The following is a 17,111-nucleotide window of genomic DNA, read 5'->3' on the forward strand; positions in this document are numbered from 1 at the left end:
CCGTCCAGTTGAATTTGTTCCAAGAGGTCCATGGACTTTTAAGAACGCACATTTCTTTGCCAGGGCAGCCATATTTCTGTGCTATTTTAGTTTCTCATTCCTGCAGACTTCTTTGCTGTCCCCTCATCTCCGTATAGTTTGCATTTGATTTTATTCATTGTTCACCACCCATTGAATTACAGGCATTTTCCACTATACATCTCTTAATTTTATGAGGATTGTATTATGGCAGAGGGTTAATTTTTCATGCCTGTTTCACGAAGGTTTTGCTGAAAAGTCTTGATCTACGGATTTACAGTTTGCATAGATTTGACTTCTCAGGGATTTAAAAGAACCAGTGAAGCAACCATGAAAAGTCCAGTTCTCCCCCTAATATTTAAAGTACATTCGACGAGGTACACCCGGAGGAATTGTGAATTGCAATATTTTGTTTAATTTTCTCCATAGATAAAGACATTTTCCTGCTGAGAACCCCATTCCAGTGCACCCCATATCGTATATGGGAACCCTTTTCCAACGCCGAAAAGGCACTTCAGTTTCTTTTTAGCAATAATGGTGCCTGTGGTAGACAAACTGTAAAATGATAATAAATATCGACAGACTTGCCAATCAGGCTGTAGTACAAGCTTTCACCCTCTACCTGTAAATGTAGTACGATGGCCAATTCCCTATAGCGCCCAGTTGTAAGATTTATCTACTTGTTTAAATGTCCGCATATTCTCTGAATCGAGCTTTAAGAGTTTACTAATGCAGTTCACATGTTTGCACATCCAAGTTAAACTTGTGTGTACAAACATATTCATTAATAAAGCTTCCCAAAAAATTCAAAGGTTTGACACTAACGAAAACAAAGATTCCTATCTTACCATACAAATCCTTCTATATAAGATTCCAATCTTAACATACAAGTCCTTCTATATAAGATTCCCATCTTACCATATAAGTCCTTCTATAAGATTCCCATCTTACCGTATAAGTCCTCCTATGTAAGATTCCCATCTTACCATATACATCCTTCCATATAAGATTCCCAACTTACCATATAAGTCCTTCAATGTAAGATTCCCATCTTACCTTATACATCCTTCTATATACGATTCCCAACTTACCATATAAGTCCTTCTATGAGATTCCCTTCTTACCATATAAGTCCTTCTATGTAAGATTCCCATCTTACCATATACATCCTTCCATATAAGATTCCCAACTTACCATATAAGTCCTTCTATGTAAGATTCCCATCTTACCTTATACATCCTTCTATATACGATTCCCAACTTACCATATAAGTCCTTCTATGAGATTCCCTTCTTACCATATAAGTCCTTCTATGTAAGATTCCCATCTTACCATATACATCCTTCTATATAAGATTCCCAACTTACCATATAAGTCCTTCTATGACATTCCCATCTTACCATATAAGTCCTTCTATAAGATTCCCATCTTACCATATAAGTCCTTCTATATAAGATTCCTATTTTACCAAATAATTCCTTCATGTAACAGTTTGGTTCAAAGCTGGGTGTTACAAAGTTAACTATTAAAAAAGTTTCTAGGCCTTCCATATATTCACTTAAAAACGAGCTGCAGACGGTAAAGTTTGCTAGTGTGGCAGTAACTGCGTGAGAGATGCATGCAGCAGTGCCAGGGTAGCGAGGGTCCTCGTCAGAAGTGTGAATGATGCACTCAGAAGCCAGTCTGATGCGAAATGACAGAGGCCAAATGGTAAGTAATGCAGAGCGGGGGTCTCTCTCTCCACATGCTGATAATTAATGTTGTCAGTGATTGCTCTCTTCAGCATAGAAGTCTGAATTAAAAAGGCCAGTGGCCCTAGGCTACCATTAGCACACTCTCTCACAGTAAGTGTTACAGTAAATTGGTACGTTCTGGCCACAGGCTAGTAGATGGTGTCTTTTCGTTTTTTTCTGTTGTGGTTCAACTGTGGTCTCAAAATAATGTGCAGAGACGAGCAACGCTTCACCATTCATTTGTTAACAAGCCCCCTTGTTCCCACAGTGGTATTTGAGTCTAATGGACTCCGAGGTACGGAAGTTCACACCACGTCCGCAGATGCCCAAAAACAAGTATGTTTTCAGATTCATTGGGTGTTTTGTTTTGTAAATGTGGGTTTCGGGGATGGGGAGGGGAGTGTAAGCTCAATTCATCCATACTCTTCAGTAAAGCACTAGACAGTTTTGTTTTTCATGCATACCTATTTTTTTTGCCTTAAGTGTTGCTCTGAGATCAATCCCAGATAATTTTCATATTTCTAATACAGATATTCAACCAACATGGGGTTATGCTAGTTTACTTTCATACTTTAGGCTGAAATGCATAAAAAAAAGTAAGCACTGAAAAATCATTTGTTACATGCAGACCTTTGTTAATATAGCCTCTTTCTAAGCACTCTCAATTTTGAAAGATTTAGGTGGGGGTATGGATTGAATGGGGTGTGGGCAAATTGTAAATTTGAGCCATGTGCCAGTCCTGCCTCTGTTACGATGCATATAGGTACATATATACTCTGTGTTTTTCTGAAGAGTATGCCTTTTGCTAATGCCTCCCTGGAGATGTCCTTTGCCTCTCTCTTTCTGTGGACTCTGTGGTGGTGTACTTTCCTGTTTCCAGTTCTCAGCCCCTTCCTATTTTGACAGTTTCTCTACTCCTTATTCCTTGTCCCATCGACACATGCCTTAAACTTATGTTTTGTACTGTCCTCTTTTCAAAGACTGTTAACTTCCCCCATTAGGAAAACATATTTCACTGTGATTTTTTACATGCAAATCTGGCTGACATCCTTTACGGTAAACATCAATAGATTATTTGCACTAAACAGCACATTCTTATTCTCCCCTTCATAGTATGCCGTATATAAGCTTATAAAAAGCGTGAGGCTGCCTGGCCAGGATTGTGATGCATCACCTATAGTGTGCACACAGATCCGTGCCACCAGTGCATACTGACATATAAATGATCATAATAAAGCACTGCTCATCTACTGTGCATCTTTACTTTTTCAGGATCTAAAAGGTGTAGAGGAGGCATTCTACCTAGAAGATGACAACTAATAGACAAAGACAAATAGGACTTCACACCTAGAAAAGGATAATATTCACATCTGGAGTACATAGCATGTGTAACCCTGTTGGTTTGTTCAATTTGAAGTCAATCCTCTGTGAGATCAATGTACTGTTGAAAGGATGCGGTAGAGGCTGTAACATGGGTGCATATCTAGGCCTGGTTGACATTCAACTAGGCTCTCCCAAGTTTCCAGACGATACATTTACATTAGGGAGTCAGAATATAGAATGGTGTTCAGCGTGCTAGTGAAGCATCCACATCTTTCCATCGCCACGGTTTTAGGATATATAAAGCCTTATTCATCAAGGCAACATGCATTTTTGAGTAAGTTTACTACTTTTCTGTATTCACAAACTGCACTTTTATAGTAACTTACACTTTTGCAGTAAGTCCAGCACTACATATGGCCAACAAATAGTATTGCAACACCCTGCAATATAATATAATGGCGGTAAGGACTTAACTAGAAACGTGTACGCTACTACAAAAGTATAAGTTACTAGGAATGAGTAAGTGTTGTAACCTGTGCATGTTTATCAAACTTTAATAAAGTGGTACGATCCATTCCCCCCTCCCTGCCCCATCCACTTGGTATCTTCCCCCCAGTCATCCATGGAATGCGACTTATTCCTGTCAGTGTGGAGAGCAGGGTGACATCAATAAAGAAGAGTTAACTTACCTTGGTTCACGAGCCCTTCATTGCAACACTGGCGACGAGGCGAAGAACCTGGCGCAGGGGGGCCAGCTGTCACCTCCCCTTTCAGTACTCTCTCCAACCGGTGCTCAAGTAATGCTGTGAAGTTCGTGCTTGGTACAGATGAGGTGAAAAGTTCCATTGGTGATCTCGGTTCGACGGACTAGTAGCCTTAGGATTCAGGAAGGTCTGTCATCTTGTGATTTCGGGAGATTTAATTGAAGCAGAAGCCGTGATTAAAGCCAGTCACGTCCATCTATAAGTGCCCACAACAGACCTTGCAGCTGTCGATATGGCGGAATGACAGTCGGCGCGGTGCTACACTGATTTATGAGGTACCAGCTAAGCCGAGAGACCTTCGAGATCTGTGCCGTGAGTAAATGAAGGCATAGGGAGTGTGTGACAAACTCCAGCCAGCGCAGAAAGAAGGAGTGAATGCGACGTGATAAATTAGAAATATCTATTTAAACGGGTCAGCATAAGAATATAAATGCTATAATAAGGAAAAGACCCTTATTCTAGAAGCGTATTATAAGCCTGGTGACGCGCTTGCCAAAACTATCTTCAGTTGGGAAAGAAAAAAATTGCGATTCTGACTGACTGGAACGTGTATACTTGCTAACATCTATAAATTGGGTGGCGTGTTATCAGCGGGCTGTGAGGAGACGAAGTGCCGCTTTGAGAGACGTTTTGATGTCCTTGTTTTTTGACCAGGGTTATACCCTCCTAAGCCTCTCCAATCGCCCCTTGAGGGGTTGTGTTATTAGGGTCCTCCTCCCTGTGTGTTACTGTTATTGAGTGCCAGTTTCCCCCCCCCCCCACCCCTTTGCCTTCCCTTTCCCCTTCCTCTCTTTTCCATCCCTCTTTCTCTTCGGTCCTAGGGAGATGTGTTGTAACTTAAGCTGGTATGGTAAATGCTTTGTTGGTTCAAAGGGAGATGTGTTGTAACCTGTGCATGTTTATCAAACTTTAATAAAGTGGTACGATCCATCCCCCCCTCCCTGCCCCATCCACTTGGTATCTTCCCCCCAGTCATCCATGGAATGCGACTTATTCCTGTCAGTGTGGAGAGCAGGGTGACATCAATAAAGAAGAGTTAACTTACCTTGGTTCACGAGCCCTTCATTGCAACAGTAAGTTATTACGAAAGTGCAGTTTATGAATACCAAAAAGTAAACTTAATCAAAAGTGTAAGTTACTTCAAAAGCGCAGTTTGTAAATGGCACTTGTAATACTACAAAACCTACTACAAAGTACAATTTGTGAATCAGCCCAAAGTTGAAGCATTGCGTATGGTGTTGTTAAAAAATAGTGACTCATAGTAATCGAAAAATTGGTCAAGAAATTTCCATAGCTATAGAATCAAGGGCTGAGAAGAAATCGAAGCAAGGTCAGATAGAGGTCACTGTAGCCAAAATTGAGCATGGTTTATTGTAAAGTCCTGCAAGCTCAGTCTATGAGCACAGAGCAATATGGATGTGGAGCTCAGTGGTGTAGGAGGCGATGGAGGCAGCAAGCATAATTTACTAGACTGTTCCCTTGTTCAATGGTGGGCTTATTTTGCGGTGTTAGCATTTCCTTGATGAGCCTCAGTACTGTTGTGCCAGTGAGCATTTAATCCTGATTAGTACAGAGGCTAACCCAGGAGTGTGCAGCATCACCTTTTGGAGCATTGGACAACACAGAGTATTGTTGGCCCATACAAATAATGTGCTCTGGCCCGTCTGAGATCTGCAAGCTGGTATTCCTATTTTCTGGTGAAGGCTGGAAGAGTCATCTACTGAGCCTTTCTTTTACTTTGGGTTAGAATTTTGCATTCTATTCATACCACCCTGTCTTTCATACACCCGTCCTTGAGCAGTAGAACTTATCGTCATTTGAGAGGGTCAAATGAAAATCGTTTCCTTTACTATAGAGCATCATTGGTTGGGGTTTTTGGGCCTCCACCATTGAAGGCCCAAGACATGACCCCTTAAAGTGAAAAGGACCCCAGGGGGCATTTTTTGCTTTAAAGGAGTCATTCTGTGGGGAAAACATTAATTTCTCCATTCCCAGTGCTACATCTCTTAACAACCACCAAGAACAGGTATTCCAGAATGTTTCTTGGGGTTTTGAGCCATATGGGGACATCATTAACTAGACTGCTTCTTTAAACTCAGCTAACCATTTCCCTCTAAATAAATAATTCTGTTAATTAAGTCTGCTGAATTCGGGGTGATGCATTTTTGTTGACGTATGATAAACTTTTAATGTTGTGGGAATACAACCCTGAATTAAAATATGTAATAGGAATGACAGCTCTGTTTAGATGTTGGGTTGAGCGGAACTCACAGGTTTTCACTCCGCGGAATTCCATGGAGATGCCTAAAAACTAGGCGAAATTCCACGAGAAACAAAATTTGGTATGTTGCGCTGCTTGCTCGGATTTTTAGTGCCGGGAGCTTGTCCCACGCTGTAAAATCAGTGTGAACGGCACCACATAACGTGCCGGAAGGGCGCTGATTTTTTCTGGCACCCAACTATATTTTCTTCTCTAACGACAGCTTTCTCAAAGCTAGCAGTAGCAACACCCATTGTTGAGATTTTTTTCCGGGAGACAGTCTAGTGCTCGATTTTCTCCCTTGCGCTCGCCAACTTAGTGTTGGCGAGCTACGCAGGAGAAAAAACTCTGCTACTCAGTGGTTGGCAGAGTTTTTCCGGAGTTCCGCACTCCAAGCGGAGCGTGGAGTGAGCAAAACTCTGCGTCCTCCGCTGGAGTAACGGAGTTTATCGCCCACCCTTTTGCAACATTAACTTATTACCTCGCCAGGAAGACCAATTCAACAAAAAACAGAAGCAGGTCATATAAATGCCCTTTGCAACAAATGTGTCCATTCCCCGTTCCAGTAAGAAATTAAAGTCATAGCCTCCAAGATGATTTCATGTTCATTTCTTGCAATGTTTGCTTTTTATGGTTTTAAATTTCTACTGTCACCAAAAGGTAGTTGTTGGTATACAGCTGAATGCAGAGAATGTTTAGGCTTACTTCACTTGTAAATATTCACTAATGCGCCTCCTAAAAAAGGGATTTTGTGGTACTTCGATTTGCAGGATGTAGGCACACTCCAGTGCACTGCATACAGTTTCTCGGTACTTCCACGTCGCCACAATTCACAACGTAGTTAACATGCATTAGATTGGCTGCAACCGTTTAAATGCTGCCTCTGATGGATTGTGTAATTTAGGTAACTGTTAACTCTCTTTGCAGTCTAATGTTACTTCAGGGGTGGAATTTGAGGTGATTTTTGGCACGTTCTCGCTTTATCAGTCCAATGGGTTCTCTTTTTTAACTGTGCAGATTTTTTTCCAGGCAAGACTGAGGTTTCATTTGTTTTAGTAGTTGATCTCGTTCGTACATTCCCAGTGTCCAGAAGAAGTGCTCACTAACCAAAGTCTGATAGAGACTATTACCCACATTTCCATTTGTTTCCTCTTACAATGAGGACATTGGGATTCTCCCCTTAAGGAAAGAGTAAAGCACAATTTACATTAATGGGATACTGCACATCATTTAGATCTACTGTGTACAGCGGGCTAATATTGTCATGAAGATTGCAAAAGGCAATGTACTTGAGCCAACTAGACAGCATCTCTCTTTAGCACATACTGTAGAACTAGTACCTAAACCCACTACCAGAACCATGACTGTACAAAGGTAAACTAAGAGTCTCCCAAAACACCCTACTGTTTGAGGTGTCGGATTGAACCAATGGCTATGTACTCATCTTGAGGGGAGACGCTTCCTTTCCAACTTCTTCATCTAAAACAGATCAGCTAGGCCCATGGGCATATCTCATTCCATTGAAGACCTCTTGAACCGCTTTCTAGCTCATGCATTCTTTAACATGAACAAAAGCTCCTGGCACGTTCCCTCCTCTCAACCTTCGTTTTTCCATTTAGCTCTGTGTAGCTCAACAGACTGGTGTGGTAAAGCTCTCCGTAACAGCCAACACAATGAAAGAAGCCCCCTGTCCTTTAAGGATAGGGCACAACATAGTGTAAGAGTCTAACTATCTGATCATTATTCTTGTGGTATATTACCCTTTTGTTTAGGGTTTTTCTAAATTTCAATTTTTTTGTGGGCTTTTATGCATATTGTCATATTTTTGTGTTGATTTATATTAGTACACACAGCTTCGAATGAGGCATATTCAAACTTCCTAAAATAAACACTTAAATGCTGGTGGATTTGCATGTCAACACATTAATCGCATGCATACTGAATTGGTAGTCACATAATATCATTATTGCTGGGCTGCCACAAGTATTATATCTATATTCTGACTTTGCTTACACCCTGAAGATGCAAAATAAAGATGGAATGGACAGTTCTCTGGGTTGCAGCTGTATTCATGATATAACCCAGAATGCCACATATTTGCCAAGGCACGTATTGCTCTCTTGACATTATGCTGTAACTCTGAGTTGTGGTTCATCACATTTTTTCCTAGTCCTGGCAATGTTAAGCAACTAAAAGCATCCAGTCCTTAGAGCAGGAAAGTCACCCATCGTAATGTATGCTTCTCATCTCAGCATGCCTACTTTGTTTAGTTCGCTTCTCCCCACAACCAGGTGGAAAGAGCTGTCCAAATTCCACCACACCATACAATAAACGTCCTTATCCCTCCTACTTGAACCGTTGTTTTCTTCCCTCACGTTTTCAGCCCCCTCTCGCTGCTCAATGCATAGACGTACCTGGGAAACTGGGGTAAGAAACAGACAACAACATGACAGAGAAGTGGAAGCAAGGAAAATGGATGGGAAATTATAATCCTAGGAGCAAAAAGACCACACGTCCTATGTCATATGAAAGAGAGGTCACCAAAGGCAGTGCCAGTATGGGCGAATTAGCATTATTACACCCCTTCGATATACGCCCATTATTCTACGTCCATTGATGCTTAGGATATGTTCGAGGTGTGTACTTTGTACAGATGCAGATCTTTCAAGCCCATTGAAAGATGTGTACAGATGCAGATGTTTTAAGCCCATTGGAAGATGCTGCGCATGCGTATTGGCTAAAGAGCAAGCCATGTGTTCGTCATTTCAGTGCAATTTGAGGGCGTGGCGCTCAGTTTCTTAGCGATCTTAGTAACTGAAAACCTTTTTCAGTAAATGCTAGCTTTCCATCAGCTTTCGCAAACTGTTTGCGAGACTTATGGAACACCGTTTTGTTGTCTTTAATTTAAATCGTAAACCACTACAATCCACCCAGTGATGGCATTATGTTGACATATGCGACGTAATGGCCGGACCCTTGGCTTCTTATTCCCAAGAGTATGATTAATAGCATGTTTCTCATTATTGCAAATGTTATTTTTAAATAGTTATGCCGGGGTGAGTATTCCATTACTCAAAATAATAGATAACAAACAAACAAATGGCAGCCTAATTTGTCTCATTCATAGATATGGAGATTATTATGCGAGGAATCGAGGGCTGGTGTAGGTCACTGTACTGGATATTGGTGTTATGCTTACACGCCTTCTATAGGTTTCTACAAGTCATTAGCGGATAATGTTCTTTTTATGCTCTCTTGTCTGCCCTCAGTTGTTCCAGAAAGGAGTTGACTCTGATGACAGCCCCGCCCACACTTTATTTAGTAGCATTACCACTACCTCTCGGAAAGTTATTTATGGAAAGCGCAAAAATAGTTGTTGTCAACACCCAGAAGACCACATGTGAAGTATAAACTGTTCCTTAACCCCTTGCTCCTCACCAGGGATTCATGCTGCTTGAAACCCTGGGTGGCTGTCATCTCTGAGCACTGCCCGCCACCATCTTGGGGTGTTACCCAAAGATTTACAGCCAGATTCATCAAGCCAAAATCGGCTCGCAAAGGGCCAGATTCTGAGAATCTGGCCCTTTGCGAGCGCTATTTTTGCATTTGGGATTCATCATCCCAAATGCAAAAATCGGAATTTTAGAAATCGCTAAATTGCGAATAATTGCATTTAAGGAATCTCAATTTGAGATTCCTTAAATGCAATTCATGAACCATTTTAAAAATGCGAATTCGCAATCTGGGGCCGCTATTTACCGCGAAGTCTAACTACGTGGTAAATAGCGAAAACTTAGAAAAATGCACTTTAGTGCATTTTTCTAAGTTGTATGTTACACACACACATGTCCTTTGGACATGTGTGTGCGCAACACCAGTGTACATTACCATTTCAGGAGTGCTACAGGGTGTCCTTTGGACACCCTGGCCCCCTTGAAATCACTTCCTTATTTGCGATTCGCAAATTGCTAATCGCAAATAAGGAATGACTCCCCATTCATTCCTATGGGCCTTTAGGCCCATAGGAATGAATGGGAAAGCCATTCCTTAGGAATGAATGGGAAAGCCATTCCTTATTTGCGATTCGCAATTTGCGAATCGCAAATAAGGAAGCAGTAGAAATCGCAAAAAATATAGTGATTTCTACATGAATCCCGTTTTGCGAGTCTTTAATAGCGATTCCTTAATAATAGCTATTAAGGACTCGCAAAACATGACAATGATGAATCTGGGCGTTAGTGTTTTGAATGAATTTCTGGTTAGCGGCAGAGCTGCGACAAACTTTGGGGAATAAATATCTTAAGGACAGAGCCTGTGCCTTCCTTCATACGGGTTCCCTGATGAGGCACATTGCTGTACCTCACGTTAGTTCTTTCTTTTCTGCTAAGGGTAAAGAACAGGTAATGCCATTTTTCCACTACCAAGGCTTCTTCTCAGTACCAGGAATTTTGTGCATCTTTGACGAAAATCCTTTGACCCTTTAGCCGTAACATTTATTGTACTGAAGACCTTTACAGTACGTTGTTACACCTTAACCCTGTTTTCACCATCCTCCATATGTATTTTGGGTTGTGCCAAGTTAGTATAATTTATTATTTCCCTCATTCAGTCCCTGCATGAATAGAACTTTGTAATCATGATGTCAGGGGGTGTTCAAGTTTGATCATGAAAACCAACTAATGGAAGACAATGACAAAGGAGCTAGACAATATCCGAGTCACAAGGCCTCTTTCTGATGGATTCTTCTAATCACAGATTGTGCACCTTTAGAATATTCAAAGCCGTCAGATTGGATCTGAAGAGTTTGAGGCAGTAATTGCTATTCCCCAGTATGTGGAGCTGTGGATAACCTTGCACTGCGCTGGAAGTGATGCACCCAAATCATATATTTGCGCCAACCCTTCATGTTGACCTCCGTTTCTGAGCTCCAGTCAGACCTCGAAGTCATGCCAGAAGTGCGCGCTGATGCATCCTAACGCAATCAGAAGTGGGAAGTAAAGCTATACATTGCCGAATATAAGACAAGTTCATGCTCAAAGCAAAGTTCCCGATCCATCTTGCAGACCCGTTATAATTCCAAATCACGAGATCAGTACTGCACAAAATCTTGGTCTCTCTTCAAATCATCCGGTAAGTTAAAATCTAAAGCATTCGGCCATCTTTTGTGACTCAGAGTCGGGCAAGAAGCTGCACAGATGGCACTGGCATGGGTCTATGGCCTCTAGCATCAACGCACCTGCTCTATAACTGGTCCTGGCACAACTCGAATTCTCCAGGTTGATGTTGACCTCGCTGCAGATGGATGTCTTAAAAGCGGCCATGCTGCAGTTTTTTGATATGCTACTGCCTACCTCTGGAGCATCTTTGAGGCCCCACCGAGCCGCAAGGGCCTCCAGTCGCACTTCTGCTAGCAATTTTTCCCCAGCGCCAAATTTTCCCATAGAAACCACTACTGGCCCTAGCCTTACATCATTCCATGCCTCCAGTCTGGTCCCATGGATCATGCTGGTTCCTTCTGTGCTCAGGCTGCCATTCGCTAAGCTAGTGCCTGACCTGGTCTCCAACACTGAGCCGACACCCACCTGTGCCCAGCCTATTTCACGTTATCAAACTACAGCGGCTCAGCCAGTAGCAATGAAACCTTATTCTCAGTCTCTTCCCAAACGCCAATACTAATAGAGTCTGAAGGCTCTTTTCGTCTGAGATTCAGACTTTGCCCAAGGCTTACATCATGTCCCCCATGATGTCAGTGAGGTTCAGGAGTCGGACAACTTACTCCCTACTCATACAGATGAAGGACTTTATTTGGATCTACATGACGTAAGTGTTTCAGATATCTATCTAGAGACAGAGCTGGACTCACCACCACGCCCACCAAAGGAAGAAAGTGCTTCCTTTGCAGTTGTGCACAGGACAGTGGCATTCCTTGATCTACAACTGCCTACTGTTGCAATAAAGTCAAATTTGCTCATGGAAATCTTCCAACTAGGGCCAGCCTCTAGAGCCCTAATTGCCCTTCAATAAGGTAATCACGGGGACTCTTATGTTTACGAGAATGTAACTGAGTTCAGCATATCCATTTAGTCGACCTGTAGCTGGGTGACATAGTAATCCTACATTTCTCACTCCGCACCGGGTACCAGAAAGCCTGCTGGAGACTGGTGTCAACCAGTAAAATAAACCCAAACACTTATCCTTCCAGCACTCCCGAGGGGAATCTAAGCCCATTGGCGTTTTCTGGAAAGTTATGTTTTCCTCCATTCAGCTTAGCCTTGCACTTACCAAACACAGTCTGCCTCCTGGGTTGATACACTTACACATTGTAAGATAAGGCCATCAAAATCTTCCTGGCCACCTCAGAGGACTTTACAGCATCATTGGCTCAAACCATTCAGGACAGGCAGGATACATTATTGCGTGCTAGCTTTGATACTATGGACGGCGGGGATAGTACCATGTGCACCAGCATTGTGCTCAGATGACACACTTTTCTGCACACCAGAGGATTTTTATTGGATGTTCAGGCATTCTTGATAGACATGGCATATAATGGCTCTACACTATTTGGGGAGAAGTTTGTCTTGGGGCTGAAATTCTGTAAGGACAGCTGCACCACCACCTTCTCTCTAAGGTATCTCTACACAGCCCATCAATTATATCAACTGGAGACTCTTTGAACTATTCACAAGGCCTAGCAACAGTCCTCTCAGGTAGTGCAGCGACTAGCCCAGGCCTTTCGCAGACCTGGATTGTGGCGAGGGCGTTCTTTCTGCAAAGACAGCTCCATCATCCTGCCCTGCTGTAGTGGTTGCCCAAGGTCCTGATTTGTCCTTCCAGATGCACAACCAGCTGGTATGGGGCATAATCGGATTTTTCCTCCCTGGCTGAAATCCATCACATTGGATGGATCATTTTTCACAAGTGCTGCACCCTCCTATTAATTTTGTTCCCACTAGTATTTCCCCGTTACCAGGTCAAATTCCACCAGATCATACCAAAGTTTTTATGCAGGAGGCCAGTCTTGTTTTGGCCAAGGGTGCTGTCGGGAGGATACTGGAGTCAGAGGTAGATGAGGATTTTGCATGTGCTAATTTTAGATCAGTATTTTGCACGTGCTAATTTGTCCAAGGACCGAAGCCACACCTCTGCCCTCTGAATGGCTTCTTGCGGCAGAAGAAATTAAAAATGTTCCTTCTGGTGCAACATTTTTCTGCTCTGGACCTAGAAGGCTAAATGGTGTCATTTGACTTGCAGGACGCGCATTTTCATATATCCGTTCTGCAGTCCCGTAGAGGCTACCTGTGGTTCATGGTTTTCTGTTCCACCTTTCAGCCAAACCTCTGCCCCTTGAGTATTCACAAATGTGATGGTGGTGGTCGTAGCTTTCCTTCAGAGATCCGGGATACATTTATTGTTATACCCCAATGGCATTCTGCTGAGGGCAGCTGCCCGCAGTGGTTTGCAGACCACCTTTGGACGATGGTCGCCCTCTTGACTTCTCTGGGTTTTTCCATCAGTGAACTAAAGTTCCACCTGATACATATGCAAAGGATTCCCTTTGTAGAGACTATTCTGGACATGGTGGCGCTCTAGGTCTTTCCACCAATGCAGCAAGTAGATTATTTGGTACATAATCACCATGTTTCAGGCTCAAACGTGGGTCACAGTGAAAATGGTTCTGGGCTCAGCCTCACAGTACTCGATCTGACCCCATCTGCGTGTCGGAGGGTACCCAGTGACCTCCATTGGTGGCAAATTAACCTCAAACCTGAATGGTGGCAAGCTCAGGCCTTGCAGTTTGCACAGTTAAGGGTTTCATATCAGCCTGTTTGCATTTGCCAGATTGGCCTTACCTCTTCAAATCTCAGGTTTCCTCCGAAAGCCTTTTGTCATGCTACACTGGGGCCTTGACTTGATTCAAACGTTTCTCATGTGCATTCCATCTGACCGTATCCACAACTGTTACTTAACCATAAAGATGGACTGTCTCATTGCAGTCACTTCTGGATGGCACATGAGTGAAATGCAGGCACTGTCAGAGCAACCTCTGTACACCACTTTCTACGGCAATAGGTTGGTGCTGAGGACAAGGGCTACATTTCTACCTTAAGCTGTAAGGGTAATGCATCACCCTACCAGCATTTTTCTTTCCTCCACATCCCTCTAAGGGGAAGAAACGACTTCAACTGCTGGACTGCAAACAATACATAAGCTTCTACGGTGAACGCCCAAAGGAGTATTGTGTCAATGATCAGCTCTTCCTAGCGTTTGCTGGTTCTAACTAGGGAAATGAGGTACTAAAGAGGGCTCTATTGAGGTGGATCATACTACATTTGCAGATTCAATATGTTCTTCCCAAGAAGGAGCCTCTGAAGCAAAAAGGGCCCACTATACCAGAGCGAAGGCAGCGTATGACTGCATTAGCTAGGGAGATCCTGTTTTGGACTTCTGTACAGCTGCAACATTGGCATCAGTGTACACATTCACCAAGCACTATTGTCTTGACAGCCAGAACCACAAAGAGGGTCATATTGCCTGCTTAGTTTGACAGAATTTGTTTTCATGGAGTCCACTCTTCAACTCCTCAACCTTTTAGCATGCACTGCTTGTGTATCTATTCTAAAGGGGAGGAATCTGCGGTTAGGGGTATCCATCAGAAGAACAAGTTACTTAACTTAGGGAATGCCCTTTCTACTGTCCAACTGTAGATTTCCTCAGCACACTCCGGCTTCCCTATTCTGTGGAGTAGACAACTGTCCATTTAAAAAAATGGTCCCAATGTAGTTTTCAGTACACTGCCTTCTGCAGTTTGTTTTAGTAGATCCACGCCTCAGGGCGCTGAAGGAGGACAATACAAATAGCGATTTCGGCTGACAGGGGTGGCACATACAAGTGACTCCGCTCCATCACTTCAAGAGTGGTGCAGCGGGGTCACTGAGCCACCGAGCAGCATTCAGAAGCTACTGCTTGTAAAACTGCCGGTCTGACCGCTGGGAATATTGTAAAGGTGAAGAATCTGCAGTCAGTTAGAGTATCCACCAGTAAGAGCATTACTGATGGTAAGCAGCTTGTTGGTTTCTGCTACACTCCCTTGCATCGTTGTTTATATAACTTAGTGCTGGTAAGTCGCAAGGACAACAGTGATGGTGTTCATTCCCACATTGTTAGGGACAAGGCCAGCACAGTGGACCTCTTAAAATCACCTTAGTATGGGTCTGCAGGTCTGACTCGCTAGTCGAAGACCACATTTTTCCCAGAATGCATTCTAGACATTCTTTGCCTCGGAATATTTTACCTGTCTACTCCCACTTTCGTAAGTAATGTGTGTCAGTTTGGTGAAAGATGTGGCTCTCTGTAGCTCTATCATGCTTTAAAAGGTGAAAACAAAAATGTTGTGGTTCTTTCCAAGCATCGTGATGCGATGGACTGTCGAGGGTGTGGACATGCATGGGCACCACTTGTTTTCTGTACAGTGATGAAAGTATTCACGGTTAGAGGGCAGTAGGGCCAAGATTAGGAGGTCCTAGAGAATGCCCACAATAGTGAAAACTCTTTTGTCGCTTGCACCTGTCGAGGCGATGTGTGTTTTTTCTGACCGCTGATTAATTTTCAGTGAAACGTTCTGCTGCTCGCTGGTTAAACGTTTAGTTGTACAGAAGAGTTATGTCCCCACATTTAGTGGACATCTTGTGAATAATCCCATGAAGGGCTACGTAGGTCATAGAGTCATTCAGCGCATGCGCGTCATTCCTTAATGGCGCTGAGATGTCTTGTGCACTGACGGTAGACTTCGCACAAACACCAAGGTTGTGGTTTACAGCTCCAGATAAGTCAACTCACACCACCGCGCCCCCAGTTTGATAAAGTAAGACTCGACACCGATGTCTTAACGTATGTAATGTTCAGGCTGGTCATTATTTTGGGTTTGCTGCTGTTATGAACGCGCCCGCGAGGATAACTCGTTTGTCAGATGCGCATAGCCCAGAAGGTGAGGGGGTGAATTTGTCTATGGTTTTTGCACTCAAGGGCCTCATGTTAATGCAAAATGACCAGTTTCAGTAAAGCAGGACCTCGGTTTAAGGTTAATGTATTTAACATTTCATTTTCCACGCTGCCCCAGTTATCTACATCACGGATTGCGCTGCTCAGCAACCCATGCTTGCAATGTCATTTTAGGACTTAGCCATTAAGCTTCAGGCTTGTGTTTATTTACATGTTTGTCATGCAGTGCATACATCCTTAAACATCCCTACCCCCTCTCCCTCTCTCACCCTCTTGCTCTCTCTTCTTTCAATGTTGCTATTTTGCCATAATTGTCATGTCACTTGAGGGGCCTTTTCCGTGCCTTCCTCTGGGTGGTTTCTTTCAAAATAGACATTTGATGTATTTAAATTCCTAATGAATGCATAAAGTGCCAATAATTAAAGGGAGTAGATGGCAGCCGAGCCTGTTTCGCTCAAGGCTGAGGCAGGCCCAAAAGCAATGTGAGGCAACTGATTAAAAATGAGCTACATATACATCTTGTGAAATAAATATATTGTTTGTCCTAAACTTTCCTATCTTCCACTTGTGTTTCAGGGGAGAGACCATTCCAGTGCAGATATTGCCCATACAGTGCCTCTCAGAAAGGGAATCTAAAGACGCACGTGCAGTGCGTTCACCGGTTGTCCTTTGAAAACAGCGAGTACCCTGACAAGCAGTTCCAACAGACCGAGCACCTGGAGGCCAGCAACTCAATGACATAGAAGCTGGAAAACACTTCCACCATCCGTCTCTTCCCTGGAGCCACCATGCTTGAGTAAATGTGGTGTGGTTGAGGAAGGGCGTGCAAGGGCCATTCTATAGGGGGGGGGGGGATATATATATATATATATATATATATATATATATATATATATATATATGTGTATATATATATATAAATATATATATATATGTGTGTGTATATATATATATGTATATATATATTTTCTTTCTCAAAGGTCCCTTGCCCCCGTAATCATTATTGGTGGG

At 42.9% G+C, this 17,111-nt stretch overlaps 1 protein-coding gene across 2 annotated transcripts in view; it reads left to right on the plus strand.

Moving 5' to 3' along the window:
• Positions 1-16,874, plus strand: part of ZNF516 (zinc finger protein 516) — a 322,495-nt gene extending 305,621 nt beyond the window's left edge. For both annotated transcript variants that reach the window (XM_078687821.1, XM_078687822.1), the window contains 2 exons: positions 2,020-2,087; positions 16,677-16,874. In XM_078687821.1, the coding sequence (XP_078543947.1) occupies positions 2,020-2,087; positions 16,677-16,736 (128 nt within the window). In that variant the 3' untranslated portion in view covers positions 16,737-16,874. The remainder of the gene's footprint in view (positions 1-2,019; positions 2,088-16,676) is intronic.
• Positions 16,875-17,111: the final 237 nt, after the last annotated feature.

The sequence above is a fragment of the Lissotriton helveticus genome, chromosome 4_1 (genome assembly GCF_964261635.1).
Source record: "Lissotriton helveticus chromosome 4_1, aLisHel1.1, whole genome shotgun sequence".
In the NCBI taxonomy this organism is placed as follows: domain Eukaryota; kingdom Metazoa; phylum Chordata; class Amphibia; order Caudata; family Salamandridae; genus Lissotriton; species Lissotriton helveticus.